Source organism: Coregonus clupeaformis, chromosome 36 (assembly GCF_020615455.1).
Source record: "Coregonus clupeaformis isolate EN_2021a chromosome 36, ASM2061545v1, whole genome shotgun sequence".
Classification (NCBI taxonomy): domain Eukaryota; kingdom Metazoa; phylum Chordata; class Actinopteri; order Salmoniformes; family Salmonidae; genus Coregonus; species Coregonus clupeaformis.
The window spans coordinates 41,829,394-41,854,159 of record NC_059227.1 but is presented as its reverse complement, the minus strand read 5'-3'; the positions used below and the strand labels follow the sequence as shown (position 1 = coordinate 41,854,159).

Here is a 24,766-nt window from a genome sequence, read left to right as displayed (position 1 = left end):
CTCTTTGGGTCAGCAAGCCACAATTGTGTGGTCTGTCAAGATGGTGAGAATGACTGTCCATGTTGAGATCAACATTTAGAGCTGTATTCTGATTGGACTGTTACCAGTGGACATGGAGGAAGTGGCTCTTTATAAGAGCGAAACTAGGAACAATGTGTCATCTTCAGAAGTGTCTTTGTGAGCTGAAACACTGCCATCATTCACAGAGGTATGACAGATGACAACTTAACCATTTTCACGGAACAGCCTTCATGCAATTTAATCCAATTTCATGTATTTCTTTTGTATTTATTGAAACTTCTTGACATTGGGTTATTGCTCCTATTGGTTATATGTTTCTAACAATGAGATGCTTTTCTGACTTTCTTTTTGTATGGGAAAGCAGAGCAACATGTTTTGTATGCTGTGGATCATCTTTCAGACGATGGCTCTCCTGGTAACACATTTACATGTTTATTGAATACTGTAGGTACTATAGCATCCAGACCTGGGTTCAAATACTTGAAAATACTTTCAAATACTTTGAGCATTTGCTTGAATTCGCTAGTAGTGTCAGACTTGGGACTTTCAGATTCAGGGTTTCCAGTTTTGGACTTTTCTAATGGTTAATTTAGCTTGGCAAGCTCAAACATGCACAAAGTATTTGAAATTCTTTTCCAAGAATTTGAGACCCAGGTCTGATAGCGTCCACTGTGATTTCCTGGTTTAATTTGTAGGTGGAAGCTGGAGGACAGTCTTCAGGTAGTGGTGAGGTATTGTGCATTTCTTAAACATCTTAACAATAAGATATTGTTGATAAAATGTTCTTAATATACATTTACTTCCTGCGCTTCTTTATAATCACTGAGTGTAACTTTCACCATAATGTTATACATACATACAGTACATACAATATAGTACATAGCAATGTCTCTATATACACAGTATAAAGAAATAGTGTGGACAGTATGACTCAGTGAGAGAAGTTAAGTCTAAGTAATAGGATAATGTGCATTACTCTTCCCAGGCTGGTGGTGGCAATGGAGGAGTTGTGAATGGAGGCATGGTCGGAAACGCTGTTAACCCAGGGGTTATGAATGGGCTTGTCTTAAATGGGCAACCCTTTCTGGCTCAGGTACGTATACAGTGTGGGTGGTTAAAAAGTGTCACTGCGCTGCAGCACAGGTACAAAAAAAGCTGCACAATCAGGGGCATATTTCAGAAATGTCACATATATTTCATTACATATGTTTTTGTTAGACGATTGCAAGCAAACTTACTAGAGAGTGATATACGATGCACAGGTGCTGCAGCACAGGATTTTAAAAAGTTACTTTTGAACCAGCGCATCTCTACTATGGGCTACCTCTCTAACATGCCATATTGCTAATATACACTGTTTCTACTGGTCCAAACTATTCTTATTGGCAAAACAGGTGGTACCAGTTGGTGGATCATTACTTATTCAACAACCGGGTGCACTTGGTCAGGCTGCCATGCACCAGCTGGTCCCCATTGGTGCTCTTCAGCAGGGTGGGGCACTTCCTGTAGGACAGGCGGGAGCAGCCAATGGCATGCCACTACAACAGGGACAGCTTCCTCAACTAGCCAATGGGGTTTGTCTCCTTTGTCCGACTTTGCTTCCCTAACACTTAACAGAAGCCTAGAGATATCATGAGAATCTATTGAAAATAATCAGCGTTATAGTTTGACTTTTTAAACATATCTTTACAGGTTGTACCATTATTTGCAGTACTGCCACAGGCAAATGGCATCGGAGGCCCCCAGGCTCCAATGTTGATGCAGGTATATCATCACTGTTGTATCAGTAGTATGTCTTGTATGTTTATGTCTTGAATGTCATACACCTAGATATCTCAGTGCACCAAATACATCCCATTTAACGGTGCTCACACCTTGATGTCAATGACCCATGATGGTGATTCTGGCTTTTTCATCCTCTCCTGTCAGATTATTCCTGTGGGTGGAGGAAACAACCTCCAGCAGCCAGCGGCTGGAGGGAAGGCAGGCAAAGCTAGAGTCAAGGTAACATGATGGGCCACCTCTACTCGTCAGTCATACAGTTGCGGGCACTAAAACGTTCCCCAGACTAACTGTGTAAAGCGCAGATGGCAGAAGTATTCTGTGAATGAGATTAGGTTGTTCTGCGGTATTAGTAGAACAATTGCCACAACGCAAGCGTGTGCAACGCGGCATTAACATATCCTAGCGATAAATAAATATAAAACCCTGTGCACAATAGTGCGTTTAGATCCAAGTGCTGGTTTTGGCAGGAACAACTACTGTAGTATCCATTAGTACAATTTGTAACAGTTTGTCACAAAAACATGTACTGTGGCACCAGATTCTTTAAATATTTTAGTGCTCGCAACTGTAGATTGCACAGACTACATCACAGTCACAAAGCAATGTATTATGTACCTTGATATACCTTTGTAAGTGTTTCAACTGCCCTCTCATTTTAAATCCCCTTCACAGCATTCAGTCCCTTTTCATGGAATGCCCACATCAACAAGAACAGATACTCCACTGGTATATTCTCACAGTTATTCCTCTTCTTCACTTCATTTCTGACAGTGTGATTGCCCTTATAACCCTCATCATGTATTTGAAAGAATTGCCCTCAAATAAAGATTACTTATTTCCAAATTACCAAGGCAGCTCTCAAATTAACCATTAATTATTCACATTTTAATCACATTCTCATGAAACATGAAACAACTCAGTGGCCTTGTGGTTAGAGCACAGAGTTTCTAAACCCAGAGGCGCAACATCGCGAGACTTCCGGGAACGCCTGCGAAACAGACCAGGCCGGGGTTTGGGGTTTGAGAAGTCAATGAGAGAATTGAAAAATTCTTCCATAGTTTTTAATTTTCTCGAAATGTAAAGGACAACCTAGATTCGAGCCAATTACTTAAGTAGTTGAACATGTTATTACTCCAACCTCATGGAAGTGACAAATTCACGTTTTCATTTTTGTCAAAAACAACTGCGCAGTTCGACTCAAGAAGACTGTTAGACCCGATTAAATGTTTCTGCACATGAGTTTAGCTAGCCAACATTGCCATGAAATCGCATACAAGCGTGATTGGGGATTTCTATTGGAGAAGCAGTATCTGCCTATCTTTATAATGTACTGTCTTTGGTTAGAGTGTCCGCTCTGAGATTGGAAGGGTGGGGGTTCAACCCCCGGTCAAGTCATACCAAAGACTCTAAAAATGGGACCTGATGCCTCCCTGCTTGGCACTCAGCATTAAGGAGATATATCGGGGGTAAGGCCTTGTGACAACTAGCGTCTTGTACATATTAGAAATACTAGTGTTTTGTACATCAAGCTGCCACAAGCTACAGAATCAGGACATACTGTAGTCTCCTGCCCCTGTGGGCCGTTCCGTCTCAGACAAGGCTTACTTGTCCAAGGTGTACTTCATGAAACATTAATTCTCATGAAACATGCATTATATGTCACTAATAAACTCAGGTTGAAGCAATAAAAGTTTTGTTAATATAACACTTGTGGTAGCAATAACAAATGTACAAAGTAGCTAATAATGCTTCTATCATGTTTCCATTCTGCCCATCAGACGAAGGTGACTGCTGGGGAGGTGGAAGAATCCTCTGGCTCTGACTCACCAGTGAATGCTGAAGTGAGGCTGAGCATCTGAAACTTGGACAGCATTATCACTAGGGTTGCAAAATTCTGGTAACTGGGATTTCTGGAAAGTGGGAAAATTAACAGAATTTTGCAACCCAAAATTAACTATATAAACTGTAATATCAAGTACCAGAATCTCGTCAAGCTGCCAATTCCAGATTACAAATTTCTTCTACAGGCGGGGTTCAATTCCCGGGTCCGCCACTACAACTTGCTGTGTTGCCCTCTTGTTTGTCTTATTTTAAAATCTATCTCTGAATAAACGTTATGAAAGAAAAGTGGAATTCCAGTCTCCTTTGACAAAAATGTTAACTGGATGTGTCCATATCCATGTTTTGTAAGGCGTTCCCAATGTACTGGAAATGATGTTATCACAGCTGATGTCTTTGAATAAAAGTATTAAATGGATGGCAATCTTTGCAGGTTTTGTCTCTCCATGTCCTGCAATCTAATCGCCATTCATTCCCATTCATTTAAACTATTGTGATTGATAATTACACACACAATTGACCATTGACCAGAAACAACAACTGCTTTCTTGGGAATATAGGAGAGATCTAGATAGGTATTGTTAATTTGGTGTTGGAGAGGAAATTCCCCAAGACATTGATAGCTGAATGAAACACCACTGTTGTTTAAGCCCCACACATTCTCACTAAATGCCAACACAACACAACATTTACATTTTAGTAATTTAGCAGATGCTCTTATCCAGAGCGACTTACAGTTAGTGAGTGCATACATTTTTCATACTGGTCCCCCGTGGGAATTGAACCCACAACCCTGGCATTGCAAGCGCCATGCTCTACCAACTGAGCTACACAACAGCCCATACAACACAAGACTGGCATGATAGAGGCCTGGTTGATGAGGGTAGCAACTTTACAGAACATTCAGATAGATATAAATGTATTGTATAGATAAGACAATTCCTCAGTTATATCGAGAAGAGTATTAAAATGTCAGGTGGACCCTTGCAACGAAGAACCATATATACTGTATGTGCGTTTACAAAAATTCTGAAACAAATATTTATCCCTTTTTTGGAATGTGTATATCACATCAAGAGCGCCGTTATTGAAAGATCATGTCTACACACCAGTGGCGTAGGCTGGTGTTGATTGCAGGGCCAGCAAAAATGTGGGTGGGTCACAATTTGGTCACTCAAATCATCATTCAATTATCATAAAAGCCTACCCTATGACCTACTGTAATCGATCACACACAATAACCCATCCAACATGTGATTTTGCATTACAGACCAAATAGTCTTATAGGCCTATGTAAATCCATGACTGTTGCATTTAACATACGACTCACATAGACCCACACATAATAAATCAATAGCTTTTAATTAATAGACTATGAGACTAGAACATAATTCCCTGATACAACAGTAATAATCACAATAGGCTTGGCAACCTTTCACTGGCTTAGCGACCAGGAGATAGTAGGCTAAGCTAGGCTAGGCAAGGCTCAGCGACCAGGAGATAGTAGGCTAAGCTAGGCTAGACTAGGCTCAGCGACCAGGAGATAGTAGGCTAAGCTAGGCTAGACTAGGCTCAGCGACCAGGAGATAGTAGGCTAGGATAGGCTAGGCACAGCGACCAGGAGATAGTAGGCTAGGCTAGGAGGCCACAAATGTAACCATTTAACATTAGGAGAGCAGAGAGCGTCATATTGACTCAAAACAAATACCGTTTTTTAATCACTCTGCCATTTTTAAAGTCCTGGATTTTTCCTAAATAAGTCTATCTAACACACACTCGTTGTTAGTATCTTAATATCACAAGCAGAATTTGTGTTATAAGCAGTTTTAAGGGGACATGTAACCAAAGCATGAGATGAGCTATACAACAGCAAAATAAATTCCCTGCCCCATGGCAAAAAGTGTTGAATTGCAGGAAATTAGCTCTAAAACTGCAACATTTTCTCTTAGCCTCATGACAAAATTGTCATGATTTAACTGGATAGAACCCAACTGCAGACAAGTACACCAAGCCAGAGAAGGTTTAACAGGTTTATTTACAATGTTCAAAAAGGTCCAGGTTTCCAATAATAGGGGAAGAGCAAGTCCAGGTTACAGGGAGGGTAACAGATCCAGGTCAGGGCAGGTGTGGTACCGTAATGTCCTAGTGTCCGTGGTGAGTCCAAAAGGGAGGTCCGGTAGTGGGGAGCAGGATGGTGGTGGCAGGAGTGAAGCGGAGGCAGAAGTCAGGTTCCCATAATCTGTGGCACAGGAGAAAAGTAAATAGAACAGGCCAAAAACACAAGAGCGAAAACAAACAGGTTGAGTCGGCAGCGAGACTAACATGGTCGTCTTGACTATGATCTGACGATGAGTGGAAAGTTTGACCGGGTCTTAAAGGCTGAGGTGATTATGGTGAATGAGCTGCAGCTGGAACCCTGACTCCCGCACACCAGACTTCACTCCTGCAATCAAGGACAGACAGAGGGGAGGGGGAGAGCAGAGAGAGAGCTACCTAGCAGCAGTAGGCCTAACAAAAATGTGTAGAATAGCATTATAAAATGGCAAAAAAAAATCTCTGCACCATGGCAAAATGTGTTGAAATGCAGGAAGTTAGCCCAGAGTCCCAAATGCAGTAGTTAGGCCCTGAGGATTCAGGTAACACTTTATAATAACTTTTATGAATAAACCATGTATAAATAGGATTATAAGTGTAACAGGTGGGACTATTCACATTTGCAGTGGAATATCTAAAGTGTGAGTTTCACGTGTGTATACATTTGCAGTTTAGTGATTTACAGGCTTTAGGGTCTGTCTTATCATTGCTACAGTCAAGCTTACTGTTTGTGGTTTCATTTTATTATTTTTTTAAAATCATTACAATAGGTCATTTTAAGAAAAGTCCAAATAAATGTGATATTGGAACCTTGTTTTTTGGGGGGTCATTCAACTGACATCTGCTTGGGGTCACCTTACGTTTCAGATCTCCCCTTGGCTCTTGTATCAACACAAGGGGTGGTGTAGTATAGCAGCATCTAGTGGGCGTTACATACATGGTGTTACAATTAATAAGGAATCTATAACATTGATAATAATGTATAAAGCATGTGTAAACGTTGATAATAATCTATAAAGAATTTATAAACTATGATCAGATTTTTTTATGGCTTATTTATGACCATTTTAAAGTGTAACCAAATAGCAGCTCGTATCCTGTCCCAATCCCCCACTAAAGTTAGAACAGATATTTTATAAATTGTATTAACATATTTAAAATAACTGTACTATACAGTATGCAGGTATACGTGGAGGTCAAAACAGAAGTGCAACGTCAGTTCTCTGTTGTTAAGTTTATTAATTCGACCATTGTAAAAAACAAGCACACACAAAACTTGAAAAAGCCATACATGCACATGAGTAAAATCATTGAAGATAACACACAATAAAGTCTGGGACTTATTTCCGTTGTGGTCCTCTTGAGACAAGATGGCTAGGCAAGATCGAACACTGTTGAACACAGTATGGCAGCAAAATAATAAAACATAAAAACAAAGAAGAACAACATCTATCTCATCATTGCAGTTACATCGTAGGGTACATTCATATGGGATTACTAGCGTAATCAAAATGGCATTGAATGAGGGCAGTGGCCTGCACTCTCATGGAGTCCTTATCAAACAGCTTGAACTTTCTAGCCAAAGACTTGGTCCTGGCATTAACCTTACCTAGCACTTTACTGACCATGCTCACATCCCCAAAGCTTCCATCAAGGATGCATCCCAGGTAGCTAACAGACGTTTTAGTAGTCAGCACCTCACCCCCTAACTCCACTCTGATTTCAGAGGACCTACCCAATTTAGGTCTGGACCCAATAAGAATTGCCGCAGTTTTAAGTGCTTATTATCTGCAAGCCATTTGCTGATGTTAGTAAGCTCTGTGCTAAGTATGCTCTCCAACATAGTTTTACTTTATGAGACACCAGATGTGTAGAGTCATCCGTCAAAGAACAAACATCTTTCATATCGTTTATTTACAGTAAAAACAGTAGTGGCCCAAGCACTACGCCACAACTTATTGGTTTTGCCCGAGACAGTGAACCATTAACCTCTACCACTTGCTCCCTACCTGACAAGTAGAACTTCACCCAGCATAGAGGGATACTGCTTAACCCCAGTGCCTCCAGTTTGGAGATTAGGAGACAGTGGTTAACTGTATCAAAGGCCTTCTGTAGGTCAAGCAGTACCATTCCACAAAGATTTCCCTCATCAATCTCTTTCCTGATGAAGTCAGTCACGTAAAGTAGACATGAATCAGTGGAGTATGTTTTTCTAAACCCTGACTGAAAATCATACATTAGACTTTGTTTGTTGGCATATTCATATATTTGCTCATGTACAACTCTCTCCAGGATCTTTGATGTTATACTGAGGATAATTCCCAGGGTCAGACTTTTCCCCCTTCTTATACAGAGGTATAACTTTAGCTTGTTTCATGTCCTTGGAAAAGATGCCTTGTTCAAGAGAGAGATTAACGATATGCGTAATACAATGGGCAATTTGCTCAGCAGAATCTCTAAGAAACCGTGCAGGAATTTTGTCCAGGCCTGTGGCTTTGGAGCATACTGGCTACTTTGGCTGTTGCTACCTTTGCAAAAGAAAAAGAGTTTGGCTGAACCCCTAACTCGGCATAATACTTATTGACTTGATTGTTTCCATACGAACTAGAACTGCTGGGCAGCTTGCTAACCAGCTTGCTGGCAACAGAAGTTCAAAAAGAGCTTTTTCACATATCATCTCCCCCCTGATGTTCAGTCCAATACTGTATAGTTCGTTTTTGGTAGCACTACTACAGCCTAGTTCCTTAAAGGATTTCCAAAGCTTTTAGGGTCATTTTTGCTGTCAATGATTTTATCAGCAAAGTAACCCCTCTTAGCTTCTTCCCTCCTGCTCTGTGCTTCATTTCTGTGACGTTTATATTGAGAATATCAGGCTGCTCTTGAGAGTTCTTAAATTTCTTAAAGGCCTTATTCCTTGCTTGGATAGATTCTAGAATCCAGTGGTGGAAAGTACTTAAGTAAAAATACGTTAAAGTACTACTTAAATAGTTTTTTTGGTATCTGTACTTTACTTTACTATTTATATTTTTGACAACTTTTACTTTTACTTCACTACATTCCTAATGAAAATAATGTACTTTTTACTTGATACATTTTCCCTGACACCCAAAAGAACTCATTACATTTTGAATGCCTAGCAGGACAGGAAAATGGTCCAATTCACACACTTATCAAGAAAACATCCCTGGTCATCCCTACTGCCTTTGATCTGGTGGACTCACTAAACACAAATGCTTCGTTTGTAAATGATGTCTGCGTGTTGGAGTGTGCCCTTGGCTATCCGTAAATAACAAAAACAAAATTTCTGGTTTGCTTAATATAAGCATTTTGAAATGATTTTTACTTTTACTTTTGATACTTAAGTATATTTAAAACCAAATACATTTAGACTTTTACTCAAATAGTATTTTACTGGGTGACTTTCACTTTTACTTGAGTAATTTTCTATTAAGGAATCTTTACTTTTACTCAAGTATGACAATTGGGTACTTTTTCCACCACTGCTAGAATCTCATGATTAAACCAAGGGCTAGATCTCTGCTTTACTCTGACCTGTCTAATTGGAGCCATCACATTCACCAGATCAAGGTATCTACATTTAAAGGCTTACCAGGTAGTCTACCCTTACACTATCCAAGACAGGTGACCAGTCAATTTAACCCACTTGCTCCCTAAACATTTCAACACAGTATTTTTTGAGTGCTTTGATTCGAACAGTTTTGTGCCACTTAAATACTGTATATCTTTAAAACCCCTTGTGCAATATGTAATAAAATGATCACTGATTCCATAGACTATTACTCCAGTTCAATGAACAAGCTGCACATGCTTTAGATGCGACAGTGAAGTTCACATATTGCATTGTGAAATTTCCCTGCCCATTCATTCACAAACCCACAAGTATGTCAGTAAGATGTTTCACATTTTCAGTAAGATGTTCAAGACTAACACAAGCCACAATGGCTGCGGATTGACTGTGGATTGAACCATACGGTGGGACATTTTTAAACAAACAAACTTATTATACAATATTTCTAACTATTTTTTCAGTGTGTGTGATAACCAAAAAGGATGAGTCATTAGTCATAACATATAATTTAAAAAACTAAGGGGGAACATTTGGTCTCATACTTTACAAACGACATGACATTCTATTATCACAATACAGCCGCAGACTCACCTAGGTGGCATTTACCTGTAATACTGTACACCCCATCCCAGACAACCTAAGAGCTGCATGACACCATTCCCATCCAACCACAATGGAGACGTGTCATAGCTAAGCATGGGTCCTGTGAACATGTGCAGACTTGTATGGCATGTGAAAGTAAATAGGCAGTTTAAGGTTTAACAATGTCACAAGTCTGTTCACAATCTCTTTAGGAATCATTAAGTATGCATTTACCCTGCTTAAGGGTGTACAGAAGGAGTACATTATTTGTTAAAACCACAACAATTGTGATAGTAAAAATAGTTTAATTTATACAGAAGCCATCTACAATCATATTATGTTGATTTACGTTCTTAGATTATTTACCCATATGGATTTCATGCTATACTTAGGTCATGGGCCTACAAGATTACAACCTGGTTGCTTAATCTGTTTGTGACCTTTCATGGTCCTACTGCGGTCACTAATGGTCACTTAGTAATATTTGGAACAATGGTCAATGGTCTTATGGACCAGGTATTGAGTCTTTGAAGATTAAAACCACACAGTGCCTTTGGCTTCATTTTAATTAGGTCACTCCTGTTATTATGGCCAACAAGTGACCAACATGAAGATGTATTATTTCTGGGCTCTGTTCTAATTGGTTGCTTTAGAAGATCTAACGTCAATAAAAGGCTATGTTCAAATCTCAGAGGGCAACTGAGAATACTGCTTGGAGGACAGCACCTAAAGCAAAACAATTTTCACCACTTTAAGGTCTGTATTTTTGCCTTCATATTCAAACATTATATATGATTTGATAATTTTGTTAGCAGCAAATAATCTAGATAATGTATCTGGTACACCTAGCCCAATATTGAGCAATACTAATCATGTTTGTGGTCTGTCTGTCAATATTCCAGATTGCAAAATGAAGCTTCTTCTTTTTGTAGCCTTCATGGCCACCATCTTCAATGTGAGTATATCACATGATCATCACACAACAATGTACAAAATCCAATGTTTGCATTCAAAATGACTCAGCCAATAATGACATTTCTTTTCTTTTCTCAATGATCTCTTTAGGTCAATGCTGGCAAGGTAAGATACTGGGCACTAAAAACATATTTATCCTTCACCAATCCAATGCTTTTAGGTTTGTGGGAAGTAGTGAATGAGTGCACACCTCAGGAAAAGCTGTTGATAGAATTCAAGGTCATATCATATTTGCCTTTGTCGTTTCTCAGAAGCTGAGACTGCTGGCAGGTCTAAATGGTGGAGTGGTGTCTGGGGTTAACCCTGGACTGGTGGTGGGGGCCCTGAACCCTGGCGTCCTCACTGGTGGCACTGGGTTGATTGGGCAGCCTCAGTTTGCCCAGGTCAGTCATCAATATCCTGTTTTCAGTTTCATTCTATTTCAACAAATGTGTTATACAGTAACTGTTCACTACAGGTGGATAAACAAATAATTAATAGTTTTTAAACTACTTAGCACCTTTTTTTAAACAATTTCAACAGTTTATGCAACAGACAGTCAATTGTGTATTAGGGAGAGATGGTGTGGGAGGGAAAACTATATATTTATCTAAGTGCTGAATAATTTGGCACAACTTTCTCTCCTCACGCATACAGATGGTTCCAGGTGTCCCCACGTATGTCATGCAGCCCCAAGCTGTCCCTGCTGGTCCCTATGGTTTCCCCAATGTCGGGATGCAGCAGCCACAACCGTTCCCTAACTTCCCTGGGCAGTACCAGTATCCTGGCCCACCATCTAATGGGGTATGACTCTAAATAAATACACTTCGATACTTCTTATTCTGCTACATATGTGCTTATATTTTACGAGTTCTAAACATGGGAAATACATTGGACACATTTTTGTTCTGGGGTACAACTTTGGAAAACTGCACATGTTTATATTGCACATTCTGCGTTTGTCTTTTGGTGTTATTAGGGTATTATATGAGAAGAAACAATGGGAAATGCTATGCAGTAATTAAAATGTTAATTCTCATGAACAGCTGCCTTACTACATGGGTGTCCCTCAAATGGCAGGAATGAATCCTCCACAACAGCAAGTCATGGTATTGTCAACTCTATGTACTCAAACTTATGTTGCGTTCACTTGATGTCGGAAATCGGAAACGCTGAAATTTCCGACTTGCTAACCTAGGCGGAAGAGTCAGAATGCGAGTCTCCTACATGGGAGGTATCAGAATTAACCAATAGGAAGCTCTAGGCAAATAAGGTATGTTAAATTTAACTCGTAGATCCCAAGGATCTGACATGAATGCGGCATTATCACCAGAGGGAGAGAGTGTATTACATACATTTACATTTCAGTCATTTAGCAGACGCTCTTATCCAGAGCGACTTACAGTTAGTGAGTGCATACATTTTCACACTGGTCCCCCGTGGGAGTCGAACCCACAACCCTGGCATTGCAAGTGCCATGCTCTACGAACTGAGCAACACGGGACTACAGGAAAATATAGGCACTCACAAATCATGAATACATTTTTTTATTTTGAGCATTCCATCATTTACAATTTATAATAAATATATACTAATAACTCTTCCTTCTGGTTAGGAGTCCAAGGTGCAGGTGGGATTCCCATGATGCAACAGCAGCAGCCGCAGCAGGGTCCTCCACAAACAGAGGCCGTGAGAAGATTCAAGGTACAGTAATGGTCAACGACCGTACAGTACATGTGCCTCATGGTCAATAGTGTATCTCAATCTGTAATTAACTCTGTGGTAGGAAAGGAATCTAGCTAATGTGCATATGTTCATATGATTTTCACCTTTTAGCGCTTTCTGATGAGGAGGGCTCACACCATGAAACCTGATTTGGATATTCAGGTACAAAATGATGCACATTTAATCTGATACATGCAGTAGTTGAAATGCTTAAGTACTGATTATGAAGGTGTTATGTATGGGTTATGAATGTGTTATGAATTTATGAAGGTGGTACCCTTCAAATAAATTGTTATCAGAAGGGTTTTAATGATTTGTATTTATACATGTTGGCTATCCTTTCTCATTCAGATTTCGACTGAGACAACTCCATCCCCAACTACTTGTTAAGACAATATTCAAGTTTAGAGTGGACAAATTGGAGAGGAACAAGGTATACATCAAAATACAAACAGTCTACTTACATATGTGGTACTGTACAATGTCCCATTATTGAAAAAAAAAAAGCAAGATGTATCTTGGGTCATTTATTTACAGGTGTCTACTGTAGAAGATGGACGCAGGGGAATTTCACAAAATCGTCCACAACACTATAAGTTAATCATATCAGATACCCTAGCGGTATAACCGAAAGGTTGCTGATTCAAATCCCTGAGCCATCTAGGTGAAAAATCTGTTGATGTGCCTTTGAGCAAGGTACTTAACCCTAATTGCTCTGGATAAGAGTGTCTGCTAAATGCCTAAAATTTAAACGTATAACATTGAATACATGTAGATCTTATTTGACATTTCTTGTATGTTTCTTCTTGAAATTTCAATAAACATGACTATTAGCCTTCATAAAAGTTGTTTGTTTGGTTGGTTTGAAATGGCTTTCCACTCCATGAAGTGGGTTGATTTTTGTGCCTTCTATGTGTATCATGCAAATGTATGGCATGTTGCCCTGATTTCTAGAATTTAACTTTGGCTTATATTGCCATCTATTGGCAGAATGAAATTAATTTGAGTAACAAAAATATTATGAGCCCAGTTTAACGGACTCAGATTAAGCTTAGTCCATAAGAAGCACTTTCAATGAGCATGCATTTTAGTCCAGGACTAGCTTGAATTTCTGTCCAGGAAACCAGCCCTTTAAGAATTGGTGAGGACTTAAGAAAGTCAAGACACGGTTGGTGAAGAAGCACATAGACAGGCTACAAGTGACTGCAGGGCTCTATGAAGAACAGACCCGGCGCCATGAAAAAGTGACTAAGGGGGCAGTTGGAAATCGGTGAGGAGGCACAATTTTGGGGGATTCTTGCATTGGAATTATATTGAATTCTGCTTATATCACGCTATACCACAATAAACATAAAGTTCAAATGCCAAGACTCCGAGACCATTGATTGAGTGCTTTTGAAGTGACACTGTATCAGCTGCACTGTATCAGCACAATTGGTAATGAATATAGGCTACAAGATAGAAAGGGTAATTCACCTATTACAAACAACCTATGTGAATGCAGCCATACACACAGTTGTCTTAACAAAATAATGCAAACTAAATGCTGAACGTAGTAGCCTAGTTATTCATGCATGCAAACAAAAATACTTAATAGCAGTTTGGCTTAGAATACCGACACAACTGCGAATGCGAATGAATGAATGCGAACAGCACAAAATAGCGGTACTAAGTAGGCCTAGTAAACAAAATATCAGATCGATAAAGGCATGACAAAATCTATATTTATGCTAGTTACATTAACAGTAAACTAACACAGTAAACAAAAGGCTAATGGAGATCCAAATATAGACTACAGCCTACTACAGTGAGATGCAGCCATGCACAGCTGTCTTGCCTAACAAAAGGGCTATAGGCCCGTCTAACATAGAAAACAATGGCGCTCATGAGTACAGCAACACGTTGTGATATAGCACAATACACTTATGTGAATCAAATTCAACCCACGTAGTCAATTAGGCAATGCCAGCCTACCATAAACACATTTCCAATACACACAGTTCCATTTACAACCACAAAAACCAAGAAAACCATAATAGAATGTATCTATTTCTATGATCAAACATACCGATATGTAACTATACCCAGGGGCATCCTTTGGGTTCTTGCATTGGAATTATATTGAATTCTGCAGTAACCCAGTATTCCAGCCACTCTTCCTATGAACCAGATGCTATTAAATGAATGTTTTTGGACAGAAAACCTGCGACTAGGGTAGTATTCTTAGATTAACTTGGGCTGGCTCCTCTGTTCCAAGATCGCTAGGAACAGTCGGAGGTGGAGGGTTCTGTATCCTGCCAATATCCTGGCAGTGCTTGTGGAAGGGTGGGTAGGCTCTGCCGCGGCCAGCTGGAGCTCGCAGCATCATCGCTGCTGGGCTTGGCGGTGGCCTCGGTGGTTTGATGCTGCAGCTGCTGCTGCTCATCACTCTCCTTCTCCTTTTGGCTTTGTTTGGGTACTTGGCAAAGCCAATCTGATATCCATCGTGTAGTGGCATATTAGCTGGTTCGAGCTAGCTAAATAGGCTAAGATTAATAACAATAACACTTTTTACAGCTAGCTAGCAGCTACAGTGGGGGAAAAAAGTATTTAGTCAGCCACCAATTGTGCAAGTTCTCCCACTAAAAAGATGAGAGAGGCCTGTAATTTTCATCATAGGTACACGTCAACCATGACAGACAAATTGAAGAAAAAAATTCCAGAAAATCACATTGTAGGATTTTTTTATGAATTTATTTGCAAATGATGGTGGAAAATAAGTATATGGTCACCTACAAACAAGCAAGATTTCTGGCTCTCACAGACCTGTAACTTCTTCTTTAAGAGGCTCCTCTGTCCCCCACTCGTACCTGTATTAATGGCACCTGTTTGAACTTGTTATCAGTATAAAAGACACCTGTCCACAACCTCAAACAGTCACACTCCAAACTCCACTATGGCCAAGACCAAAGAGCTGTCAAAGGACACCAGAAACAAAATTGTAGACCTGCACCAGGCTGGGAAGACTGAATCTGCAATAGGTAAGCAGCTTGGTTTGAAGAAATCAACTGTGGGAGCAATTATTTGGAAATGGAAGACATACAAGACCACTGATAATCTCCCTCGATCTGGGGCTCCACGCAAGATCTCACCCGTCGGGTCAAAATGGATCACAAGAACGGTGAGCAAAAATCCCAGAACCACACGGGGGGACCTAGTGAATGACCTGCAGAGAGCTGGGACCAAAGTAACAAAGCCTACCATCAGTAACAGGGTAACTACGCCGACAGGGACTATGCCGACAGGGACTCAATCCTGCAGTGCCAGACGTGTCCCCTGCTTAAGCCAGTACATGTCCAGGCCCGTCTGAAGTTTGCTAGAGTGCATTTGGATGATCCAGAAGAGGATTGGGAGAATGTCATTGGTCAGATGAAACCAAAACAAAACTTTTTGGTAAAAAACTCAACTCGCCGTGTTTGGAGGACAAAGAATGCTGAGTTGCATCCAAAGAACACCATACCTACTGTGAAGCATGGGGGTGGAAACATCATGCTTTGGGGCTGTTTTTTCTGCAAAGGGACCAGGACGACTGATCCGTTAAAGGAAAGAATGCATGGGGCCATGTATCATGAGATTTTTGAGGAAAACCTCCTTCCATCAGCAAGGGCATTGAAGATGAAGCGTGGCTGGGTCTTTCAGCATGACAATGATCCCAAACACACCGCCCGGCAACTAAGGAGGGCTTCGTAAGAAGCATTTCAAGGTCCTGGAGTGGCCTAGCCAGTCTCCAGATCTCAACCCCATAAAAATCTTTGGAGGAGTTGAAAGTCTGTGTTGCCCAGCGACAGCCCCAAAACATCACTGCTCTAGAGGAGATCTGCATGGAGGAATGGGCCCAAATACCAGCAACAGTGTGTGAAAACCTTGTGAAGACTTACAGAAAACGTTTGACCTGTGTCATTGCCAACAAAGGGTATATAACAAAGTATTGAGAAACTTTTGTTATTGACCAAATACTTATTTTCCACCATAATTTGCAAATAAATTCATTAAAAATCCTGCAATGTGATTTTCTGGAGAAAAAAATCTCATTTTGTTTGTCATAGTTGACGTGTACCTATGATGAAAATTACAGGCCTCTCTCATCTTTTTAAGTGGCTTGCACAATTGGTGGCTGACTAAATACTTTTTTCCCCCCACTGTAACTAAACTCTGTAGTGGTGGGGTTTGAGGCAAGGTTGAGTGAAGCAGCTTCAACGGTAAACTTGACCACGCCCTTATAAATCGAAATAAAATATTACAGGTGGAGGCGTACCACGTTATTCACTTAGCCTACCACAGATGAGAAGCGTTTTCCCCCGCTTTTTATGGAAACCCAAAGGAGTCACACTCTAACGACCCCAGGGGCTTTCCATAGCCCCCCAACACACATCACGTGCTCTCTGTCCATTGTGCTGACACAGCACAGCGGAGATACACATTTTGCCACGACCTGTCTGTCACGCCCTGGCTCTGGGGACTCTAGTATGTTGAGCCAGGGTGTGAGTTTTCATTTGTTTTTCGTTTCTAGTTGTTGTATTTCTATGTTGGCCAGAATGGTTCTCAATCAGAGGCAACGAGTGTCAGCTGTTGCTGGTTGTCTCTGATTGGGAACCATATTTAGACAGCCTGTTTTCCCACAGTGGTTGTGGGATCTTGTTCCAGTGTGGTTTGTGTTAGACCGAGGACGTCACGGTATCGTTTGTTGTTTTGTTCGTGTTATCATCATTATTTAATAAATATGTTCACTTTTCACGCTGCGCCTTGGTCCTCTGTACCCGACGATCGTGACAGAAGATCCCACCAACACTGGACCAAGCAGCGTGTCCAGGAGCCAGCGCCAGAGGTATCACTAAAGGACATCAACCTCTGCTGGGCCTGGCCCATGGGGAGGAGAGACCCCCAGAAAATTTTTAGGGGGGGGCTCACGCCGTGGACGACGGGGCAGCAGGAGGCCGCTATAGAGCTGTCCAGCAGGGTTGCAGAGGAGGCCGCCAGGTTAAGGGGGCCACTGGTCACAGAGGAGAGGGAAAGTGTAGAGGCACGGCGAGAGGTACTGGGGTGTTTACCAGTCCGGTCTGGCCCGTTCCTGATCCCTGCGTAGGGCCAGTGGTGTGTGTCCCCAGTACGGTCCGGCCTGTTCCTGTTCCTCGCATCGAGCCTGTGTGCGGCGTCGCCAGCCCCGGCGGCCTGTTCCTGCTCCACGCACCAAGCCTATGGTGCACATCGTCGCCCGCCGGCCCGCCTGCTCCCCGCACAGTCAGGGGTGCGTTGCCAGCCCGGCTCGGCCCGCTCTGCTCCCCACACCAAGCCAGTGGTTGCGTTATCAGTCCGGCACAGCCCGTGCCTGTTCAACCGGTGCCTGGTTCGGCACGGGTCAGCTGCTTCACGCCGGAGCTAGAGCAATCCGCTCCACCAGTGTGCAGTCCAGCTCCGGTCAGCAGGGCCAGACCGGACCAGGGTACTTTGGGGGTTAGAGAGGGAGTGGGGATCATGCCCGGGAGCCGGATCCGCCACCAGGCGGAGTGCCCACCCGGTCCCTCCCCTGTGGTGGTTTGGTTGGCGCGGGTCGGAGTCCCGCCTTTGGGGGGGTACTGTCACGCCCTGGCTCTGGGGGACTCTAGTATGTTGAGCCAGGGTGTGAGTTTTCGTTAGTTTTTCGTTTCTAGTTGTTGTATTTCTATGTTGGTTAGATGGCTCTCAATCAGAGGCAACGAGTGTCAGCTGTTGCTGGTTGTCTCTGATTGGGAACCATATTTAGACAGCCTGTTTTCCCACAGTGGCTGGGGATCTTGCTCCAGTGTGGTTTGTGTTAGACCGAGGACGCCACGCTATCGCTTGTTGTTTTGTTCGTGCTATCATCATTATTTAATAAATATGTTCACTTTTCACGCTGCGCCGGTCCTCTGTACTGACGTATCGTGACACTGTCACTCAATCATTTGAACTTGATATTTTTATATAGGGACATAGAACTAAAACTGAGGGGGCACAAAGCTTCAAACTGAGGGGCCTAAGCCCCCCTTTGACCCCTCGGGGAACCGGGCCTGATGAAGAACAAGGGCAAGGTTTCTACTGTACATGGCACTTCTCACACTTCCTCAATCACTCTTAGAATATAATTATGTAATATAATATCATAAGACTTTGCAAATGTCTCTTTAAAAAGTAAAATCCTAACGCTAGGATCTAAAACCAGCAGCTGTTTGCCAGTTCAGTAACCACAGGGATTTGAACCAGCAACCTTACAGCTACCTGCCTATAATACCTTATTTGCAGGACATAATCAACACTGAAAATGTCAATCAAAAAGACTTCCATTTACAAATGTCAACCCCACACCAGTCCATTGACTAATCATCTGTCTGAAAACCCTTAACCACCTGCAGAAAACTCTCTTGCAATGACACATATTATAATCACAGGTCTCTATGAAAGGTTTACAAAAACGCAGACCCATGGTCATCATGGGTATTGAGTTCAAGCGCCTTTTGGCCAATATAGGGAAAGTGATGTATAACAGGAGATTATCTATATATTGTGAACATAGGGGCAGAATACCTTTGAAATAATGGGAGAGGGGTTGACCGTTGTCCCCTTTTCATCCAACTAGTTTGTGTCATATAGAGTCAACATATTGGACAACAACATTAGAATTGGAGTATGACACCCCTGATAATGTCCAGCCATGAGATTCATTTTGACTTATGGTCAGTCCATAATGACAGCTGCATATACTGCACCGTAACTGTTGAGTCTGAGAGTGATGTCATCAAAGAGCTGGCGCCATATTGACCATAGTCTGTGTGTGTCTGGGACATGACAGCTCAAATGGAAGGATAGAGATAGTTTAAAAGTAGGAGAGACACAGTAGGCTGGACAGAGATATAAAGAACACACAGGAAAAAAAAGGAAGACGGACTGAAGCTGCATTCTCTGATAAGGTAATACTGTCATGGGCTATCACTTGCTTTTGTATCAACAAAAATACACAAAATAAGTATGTATCACATACAACATGCTCAAGATGGTAACATGTATTGAGATGTCAGATATAAAACAATATTTTTTTGTCTTCATTGTAGGATATTAGAAGCTGCAGACTGTAACTGTTTTGGTCTGCCTTTTTTGGTGCTAGCCTTTCACTTCCTGTGAGTTTCACACGCCACTTGGAATATTCCGTAATTTATACACTTTATACATTTATACACTTCAAAATGAAACATATCAAATTGCTTTTGTTGCTTTTTTTAAAGATATATCAACAGCAAATTGGAATCCTCGCAAGTAACAGCAATGAGGTACATTGAATTATCCCATATGTTTTTGTCGGCAACCTGACATTGCATTTGTACTTCGTGATTTTTCCTTTTAATTTGATGTGAGTAAAATACAATGCAATGTAGAGTAATTTTCTGACTGCCCACCCATCCTTTACAGATCCTGCGATTGAATGGACTGGACCCTGTCAGGTGTAGGCTTTGGGCAAACACAAATGCAGGTACTGGAACCAATCCAATCGAACTCAATCGAAAAGAAATCAATAGCCATGATAATGCTATAGACTGTGGTAAAGAAGATTGATATCATTAGCCGCATTTGCAGACAGCATAATAGCTAAAAATGGTCTCCAGTAATGTATTTCAGAGCACCTTCCATTCCACTTTACCTGAACTACACTTATTTTCAGCTTTGGCACGTCAATTGAATTGTTAATTCGATTGCTCATCACCACTTGAACAACTTAGGTCAGCAAAGCTTTGATATTATCTTAGGTCAGAGACAGATTTTTTACCCAATCTTGCTTGTTCAGGCGCCTGCCGCTCATGCCCCGCACGTGATCCAGCAGCAGCCTGAACTGGGTCTCCCCAGATGGTGAACTTTAACCCCCAGGTGGGAGGCCCTTTTCGCCCCCCAGATGATGTTCCCACACAGGGGAACCAGCTGCCCCCCGTGTGTACGCCAATGCCCAACAGGAGACAGCCTGGGGCCCCCCAGGACCCCAACAACCCCAATAACCCAAATAACTCCCAGCAACCACAAAACCCTGCACAGGTAGGCTACTGTACCATTTCAGATCAGTCAGTTGGTCTATGCATGTTTTTACACAAATTCAATGAAATACCAATGTTTTTGATGGATACCAATGACAAATACACATTGTTGTTTTTTTTCTGGAGTCAGTTTGTCTGTTTTTATACAAATACAATGCAATTCAATGAAATACCATGTGTCAAGGTAATCCACTACCAATTGTCAAAGTCTTTCCAGTATTTATTGAAGTTGTATTTATTTTCTATTTTCCGAAGGGGGTTCCCCAGCTTCCTCAGTACTACCCATCCTTTTCATTTCCCCAGCAACCAAGAATGCAGGCACAGTGGAGTTTCACTCTTTCAATGTGATTTGTTCCTGTAAGAGATGATATACACTTTTATTCAGATTAAAGGATCATTTTACCCCCCATTTTTTTTGTTGTATTTTGTTCATTTCTTTAGTCCACTGTTGATATGGTCCCTACAAATTGTGCATGTCGCCAGTAAAGTTTTTCAAGATAGAGCACTGAGTTAAATGTGTCATGATGATGCCTTTGCATAACATGATGCAAAACATATCATCATCACACTTTTTGATCCTTTAAGACTCTTTAACTTTCACAAGTGTATCTTCCTAGGGCTACCCCTACTACATGTCTTACGGTTACCCCAACAACCCCCACCTAACCAGAACAACCAGGTGAACGGGAAGAACCAGCAGAACTTGGAGAAACCCCCTCAGAAACCACAGCTCCCACTACAGGTGAGGAGTGGTCCTTGCATAGGTGTCCTCTCCCTTCCCCTCATACTGGCCTGCTACACTAGACGCTGACTTTTGCAGAGTGTGAGACGCTCCTATTCATTTCAATGAAACCTATGCATAAGCAGCACGGCTCCACAATAATAGAAAAGTTGAATGTGGCAGTTTAAAGTGCAGTGAAATATCTCAACAGAAAGGAAATTAGAGACAATGAACCGATAGTATGTAGTCATTTCATGATTTTAGTTAAATTTTAAACTAACAATCATTTTATAATTCGAAAATTCAACAGGCCAGACAGAGTATTTTAATAATCATTATTTTCCCTTTCAAAATTACAGCAGGCTGCCCAACCTCAGGCACCAGCAAAGGTAAGGAAGCTCTTACTACTGTGTCTGAATCATATATGAATAACAATAATCTGTCCTCTGATGTAGACTGTGCTGTATGATATTCAACTGTATTTTTGTGTTGTTGATAGACATGGCCTAAAGGATTCCAGACAGAGGCTGCCAACCCCTCCACCAGATCACCGTGGAGACACAGCTGACTCCTGGCGTAGATGAGGTATGACCTCTACTTCTTATACTATGACTATAAAAATACTAATATAATATATATAGATTTTTAACATGTGATATGAAACATCTATTATTCTTATTATAATGTCATCATGCTAAAACATTTTTACAGGGTCGTCCCAACTTCGCTTTCCTGTTTGAGCCCTAGAATTGTATGTGGGGAAAAGAAAATTGAGGTAGGGTAACATTAGGGCCATTTCCAGGTTTCTATGATGGGAAGGAAACATTGTATTCATATCAGTAGTATACCGTACTTCCATTTAAGTGTTTCTTTTTTTGTTTAATTTTCAGGGATCGGCACATCAATCTCATATTCCTACTCCTATATTAATTAAAGATATGTTTTCAGTTACAATATGATACATTTTCTATTGTCAAATAAATCCATTATCAAGCAAAATCACAGTTGTCAATTGTACTTTGTATGCGCACAAAAACAAGAATTCTTAGTTTGCATGCTGGAAGTTTTAATGAATGAATGAGCAATTATATCACACAAGTAACCTCCTCCAACACCTGCCATGTACTGTATAGATTTAAAGAGGTTCTAAAGAGGCTACACATAACTTGCAACTGGGGTGCTCTTGAGCCAAAAAGGGGGTCCCCTAAATGGACAGAAATATTGTCCAGAAATAACCTCACTGGACAGAGAGAGGCACACCTCCCCACACCCATGAGTAAAATCATATATTGTTAGGGCTGAAACTAAGGATTGTGTGGTTTCAGGAGTTAAGAAAATGGATTAGTATTTAGGAAAACATTTAGCAACTAAAAATCCAAAGTTCATCTTTAAAGTTGAATGTACTCCAGATAGATATGTAAATATGTCAACAATGTAATCTCAGTCCAATCAACGATTCCAATACAGATGCAAGCCTTTTCGGCTTCTTCTCCCTGTAAACAGGGAAGAAGTAGTCAGAAATTGATAAAGAAATAGATGATGCATTGCAAAGAAACGCCTAGGCAAAGTGCTTAACAAGCCAGGATAACCTCACCTTCCATAAACCTTGTATCCGCCATATTATTTTTTCTTCCTCCTCCCAAGTCTCTGTCTCCTCAGCCTGCAGATAGATCAATCATATCATGGTTCAAGTAGGAAATAGATTAGTGTATTGTAAGAATACAGATACAACTCGTCATATTAGGAAGAATATAGCAATGTTATTACTAATTTCTTACCTTCATGAATGATGGGAGCTTTGGGTAAAGGTTGAAGGATTATAAGAAAACGTGATTAATACATGTTTTAGATGGTATTGTGAGTGACATTTGATTGAAAGAAACAATATTGTTACATTTGACAATATTTATTCATGATGACACTATAGCTGAAAAGGGAATATTACAATCTCAATAAGAAGCATGTTTAGTAAACAGCCAATACTTACAAGTGTTGTTATCCCATATTCAAATGAGATTTTTGTCTGCAGGGAAAATAACAGATAAACATTTAAACATTTGTAAACGTAAGTATATTTCTTAAGAAAGAAGTTCACATAAAATATATATATTTGTATGCCATTTAGCAGACGCTTTTAGCCAAAGCGACTTACAGTCATACGTGCATACATTTTTGTGTATGGGTGGTCCCGGGGATCGAACCCACTACCTTGGCGTTACAAGCGCCGTGCTTTACAAGCTGAGCTACAGAGGACCACTATTTTCAGTTAACATTGTGATATTTTGTTCATGTTAATCATAAATGTATACATACCGTAGCTGAGGGGTTGTAGATGAGCTTCAGGTAAGGCTGGAATTGAGAAAAAAGCGACATCATTTTAGCTATTTCTCTCATCTTAAAATCAACTTGTTTTCTATTTATTCAGCATTGTAAATATATAACAAATATTTTAAAGGTTCATAAGACACTTACCTGAAAACCAGATGAGTATGGGTATCCAAACTATCGAAACCAGGGACACAGAAAAAATATCAACTGCTTTTCAAGTTCTTTCAAGAAATTCAGACTTAACCAAAATCTACTAGAATTTGATTGGAAAAAGGAATATCTCTTCATACCCCCTAATTCTTGAGGTCTTTTACGTCCATTCTAGAAAAAATATTACAGCCACTTTAGATTTTAGTTTTCTTATCTGTTATATACAGCACAATGGCATACTTCCTGCTATTTTTCCTACAATACTTCAGAGTAATATAATTAAGCTAAAATGGAAAGTGAGACCAGGCTAGTCCATACCCTTGGTGAGGGTGGTCCTCTTCCTCCCTGATAGTAAAGAAAATACAGTATTTCTTTTAACACAATTCCATCATGCAGTACTCCAGCCATCATAATACTAAAATAGATCATTGTTTGTGTGAATTCCTTACCTTTGGCAGCAGGAAAATGTTCTCACCCCTACAAGGAAAAAACATGTTTACCACATGAACAGATATAGAAGACATACACTGTATGATACTGTGACAATTAACACATTGATATCATGATAACACTTCAATAGCCTGATTTGATCTTAGATCATTCAGGTAAATTCATTATTTACCTCTTTCAGGGGCAGACCACTAGCATTCTGGGAAAGAAAAAAAGCATTTTGTTTCAATATGAGTTTCAGCAATATAGGTCTTAATGTAAATCCATTTTGTTTTGATAGTAAAAACATAATCTTACCTGTAATGTCACATTGTCAGCCTGTAAAATAATCATAACATGAAAACACATTTTCTTTCTCATTTCTCAAGAAATGACTTATTAACATTATATTTAATAATACATTATACATATCTCATTATCCATGTCTGTATTCACAAAGCGATGTTCTTCATACAT

General features: G+C 40.6%; 2 protein-coding genes and 3 long non-coding RNA genes across 5 annotated transcripts; all 5 read left to right on the top strand.

Moving 5' to 3' along the window:
- Positions 1 to 159: 159 nt before the first annotated feature.
- Positions 160 to 3,822, top strand: LOC121552644. Its single transcript, XM_041865621.2, has 9 exons — positions 160 to 208; positions 386 to 436; positions 717 to 752; positions 1,007 to 1,114; positions 1,416 to 1,595; positions 1,714 to 1,785; positions 1,951 to 2,025; positions 2,479 to 2,532; positions 3,585 to 3,822. Exons 2-9 carry the CDS (start codon positions 392 to 394, stop codon positions 3,663 to 3,665), a joined length of 651 nt encoding a protein of 216 aa, XP_041721555.1. The 5' UTR covers positions 160 to 208; positions 386 to 391; the 3' UTR covers positions 3,666 to 3,822.
- A 6,789-nt stretch (positions 3,823 to 10,611) lies between these two features.
- On the top strand, positions 10,612 to 12,128 carry LOC121552954. The gene is made up of 7 exons (XM_045211219.1): positions 10,612 to 10,666; positions 10,813 to 10,865; positions 10,976 to 10,990; positions 11,137 to 11,268; positions 11,522 to 11,668; positions 11,911 to 11,973; positions 12,063 to 12,128. The coding sequence occupies exons 2-7, from the start codon at positions 10,821 to 10,823 to the stop codon at positions 12,126 to 12,128; spliced, it is 468 nt and encodes a 155-aa protein (XP_045067154.1). The 5' UTR covers positions 10,612 to 10,666; positions 10,813 to 10,820.
- A 353-nt stretch (positions 12,129 to 12,481) lies between these two features.
- LOC123482704 lies at positions 12,482 to 13,359 on the top strand. Its single transcript, XR_006657836.1, has 4 exons — positions 12,482 to 12,568; positions 12,701 to 12,751; positions 12,941 to 13,022; positions 13,127 to 13,359. It is a non-coding gene; the product is annotated as an uncharacterized LOC123482704 (long non-coding RNA).
- Positions 13,360 to 21,322: 7,963 nt separating this feature from the next.
- On the top strand, positions 21,323 to 21,917 carry LOC123482726. Its single transcript, XR_006657899.1, has 3 exons — positions 21,323 to 21,403; positions 21,742 to 21,771; positions 21,882 to 21,917. It is a non-coding gene; the product is annotated as an uncharacterized LOC123482726 (long non-coding RNA).
- Positions 21,918 to 21,952: 35 nt separating this feature from the next.
- LOC123482727 lies at positions 21,953 to 22,366 on the top strand. Its single transcript, XR_006657900.1, has 3 exons — positions 21,953 to 21,967; positions 22,094 to 22,157; positions 22,273 to 22,366. It is a non-coding gene; the product is annotated as an uncharacterized LOC123482727 (long non-coding RNA).
- The last annotated feature ends 2,400 nt before the right edge of the window (positions 22,367 to 24,766 follow it).

What these genes read in the sequence shown, in the direction of transcription:
- LOC121552644 (XM_041865621.2), top strand. Translation starts at nt 392, where the DNA reads ATGTTTTGTATGCTGTGGATCATCTTTCAGACGATGGCTCTCCTG. An exon ending in TTCAGACGATGGCTCTCCTG is followed by an intron (nt 437 to 716) that starts GTAACACATTTA and finishes TTTAATTTGTAG; the next exon opens with GTGGAAGCTGGAGGACAGTC. An exon ending in AGTCTTCAGGTAGTGGTGAG is followed by an intron (nt 753 to 1,006) that starts GTATTGTGCATT and finishes TACTCTTCCCAG; the next exon opens with GCTGGTGGTGGCAATGGAGG.
- LOC121552954 (XM_045211219.1), top strand. Translation starts at nt 10,821, where the DNA reads ATGAAGCTTCTTCTTTTTGTAGCCTTCATGGCCACCATCTTCAAT. An exon ending in GGCAGCCTCAGTTTGCCCAG is followed by an intron (nt 11,269 to 11,521) that starts GTCAGTCATCAA and finishes TCACGCATACAG; the next exon opens with ATGGTTCCAGGTGTCCCCAC. An exon ending in CTCCACAACAGCAAGTCATG is followed by an intron (nt 11,974 to 12,062) that starts GTATTGTCAACT and finishes TTGCTAACCTAG; the next exon opens with GCGGAAGAGTCAGAATGCGA.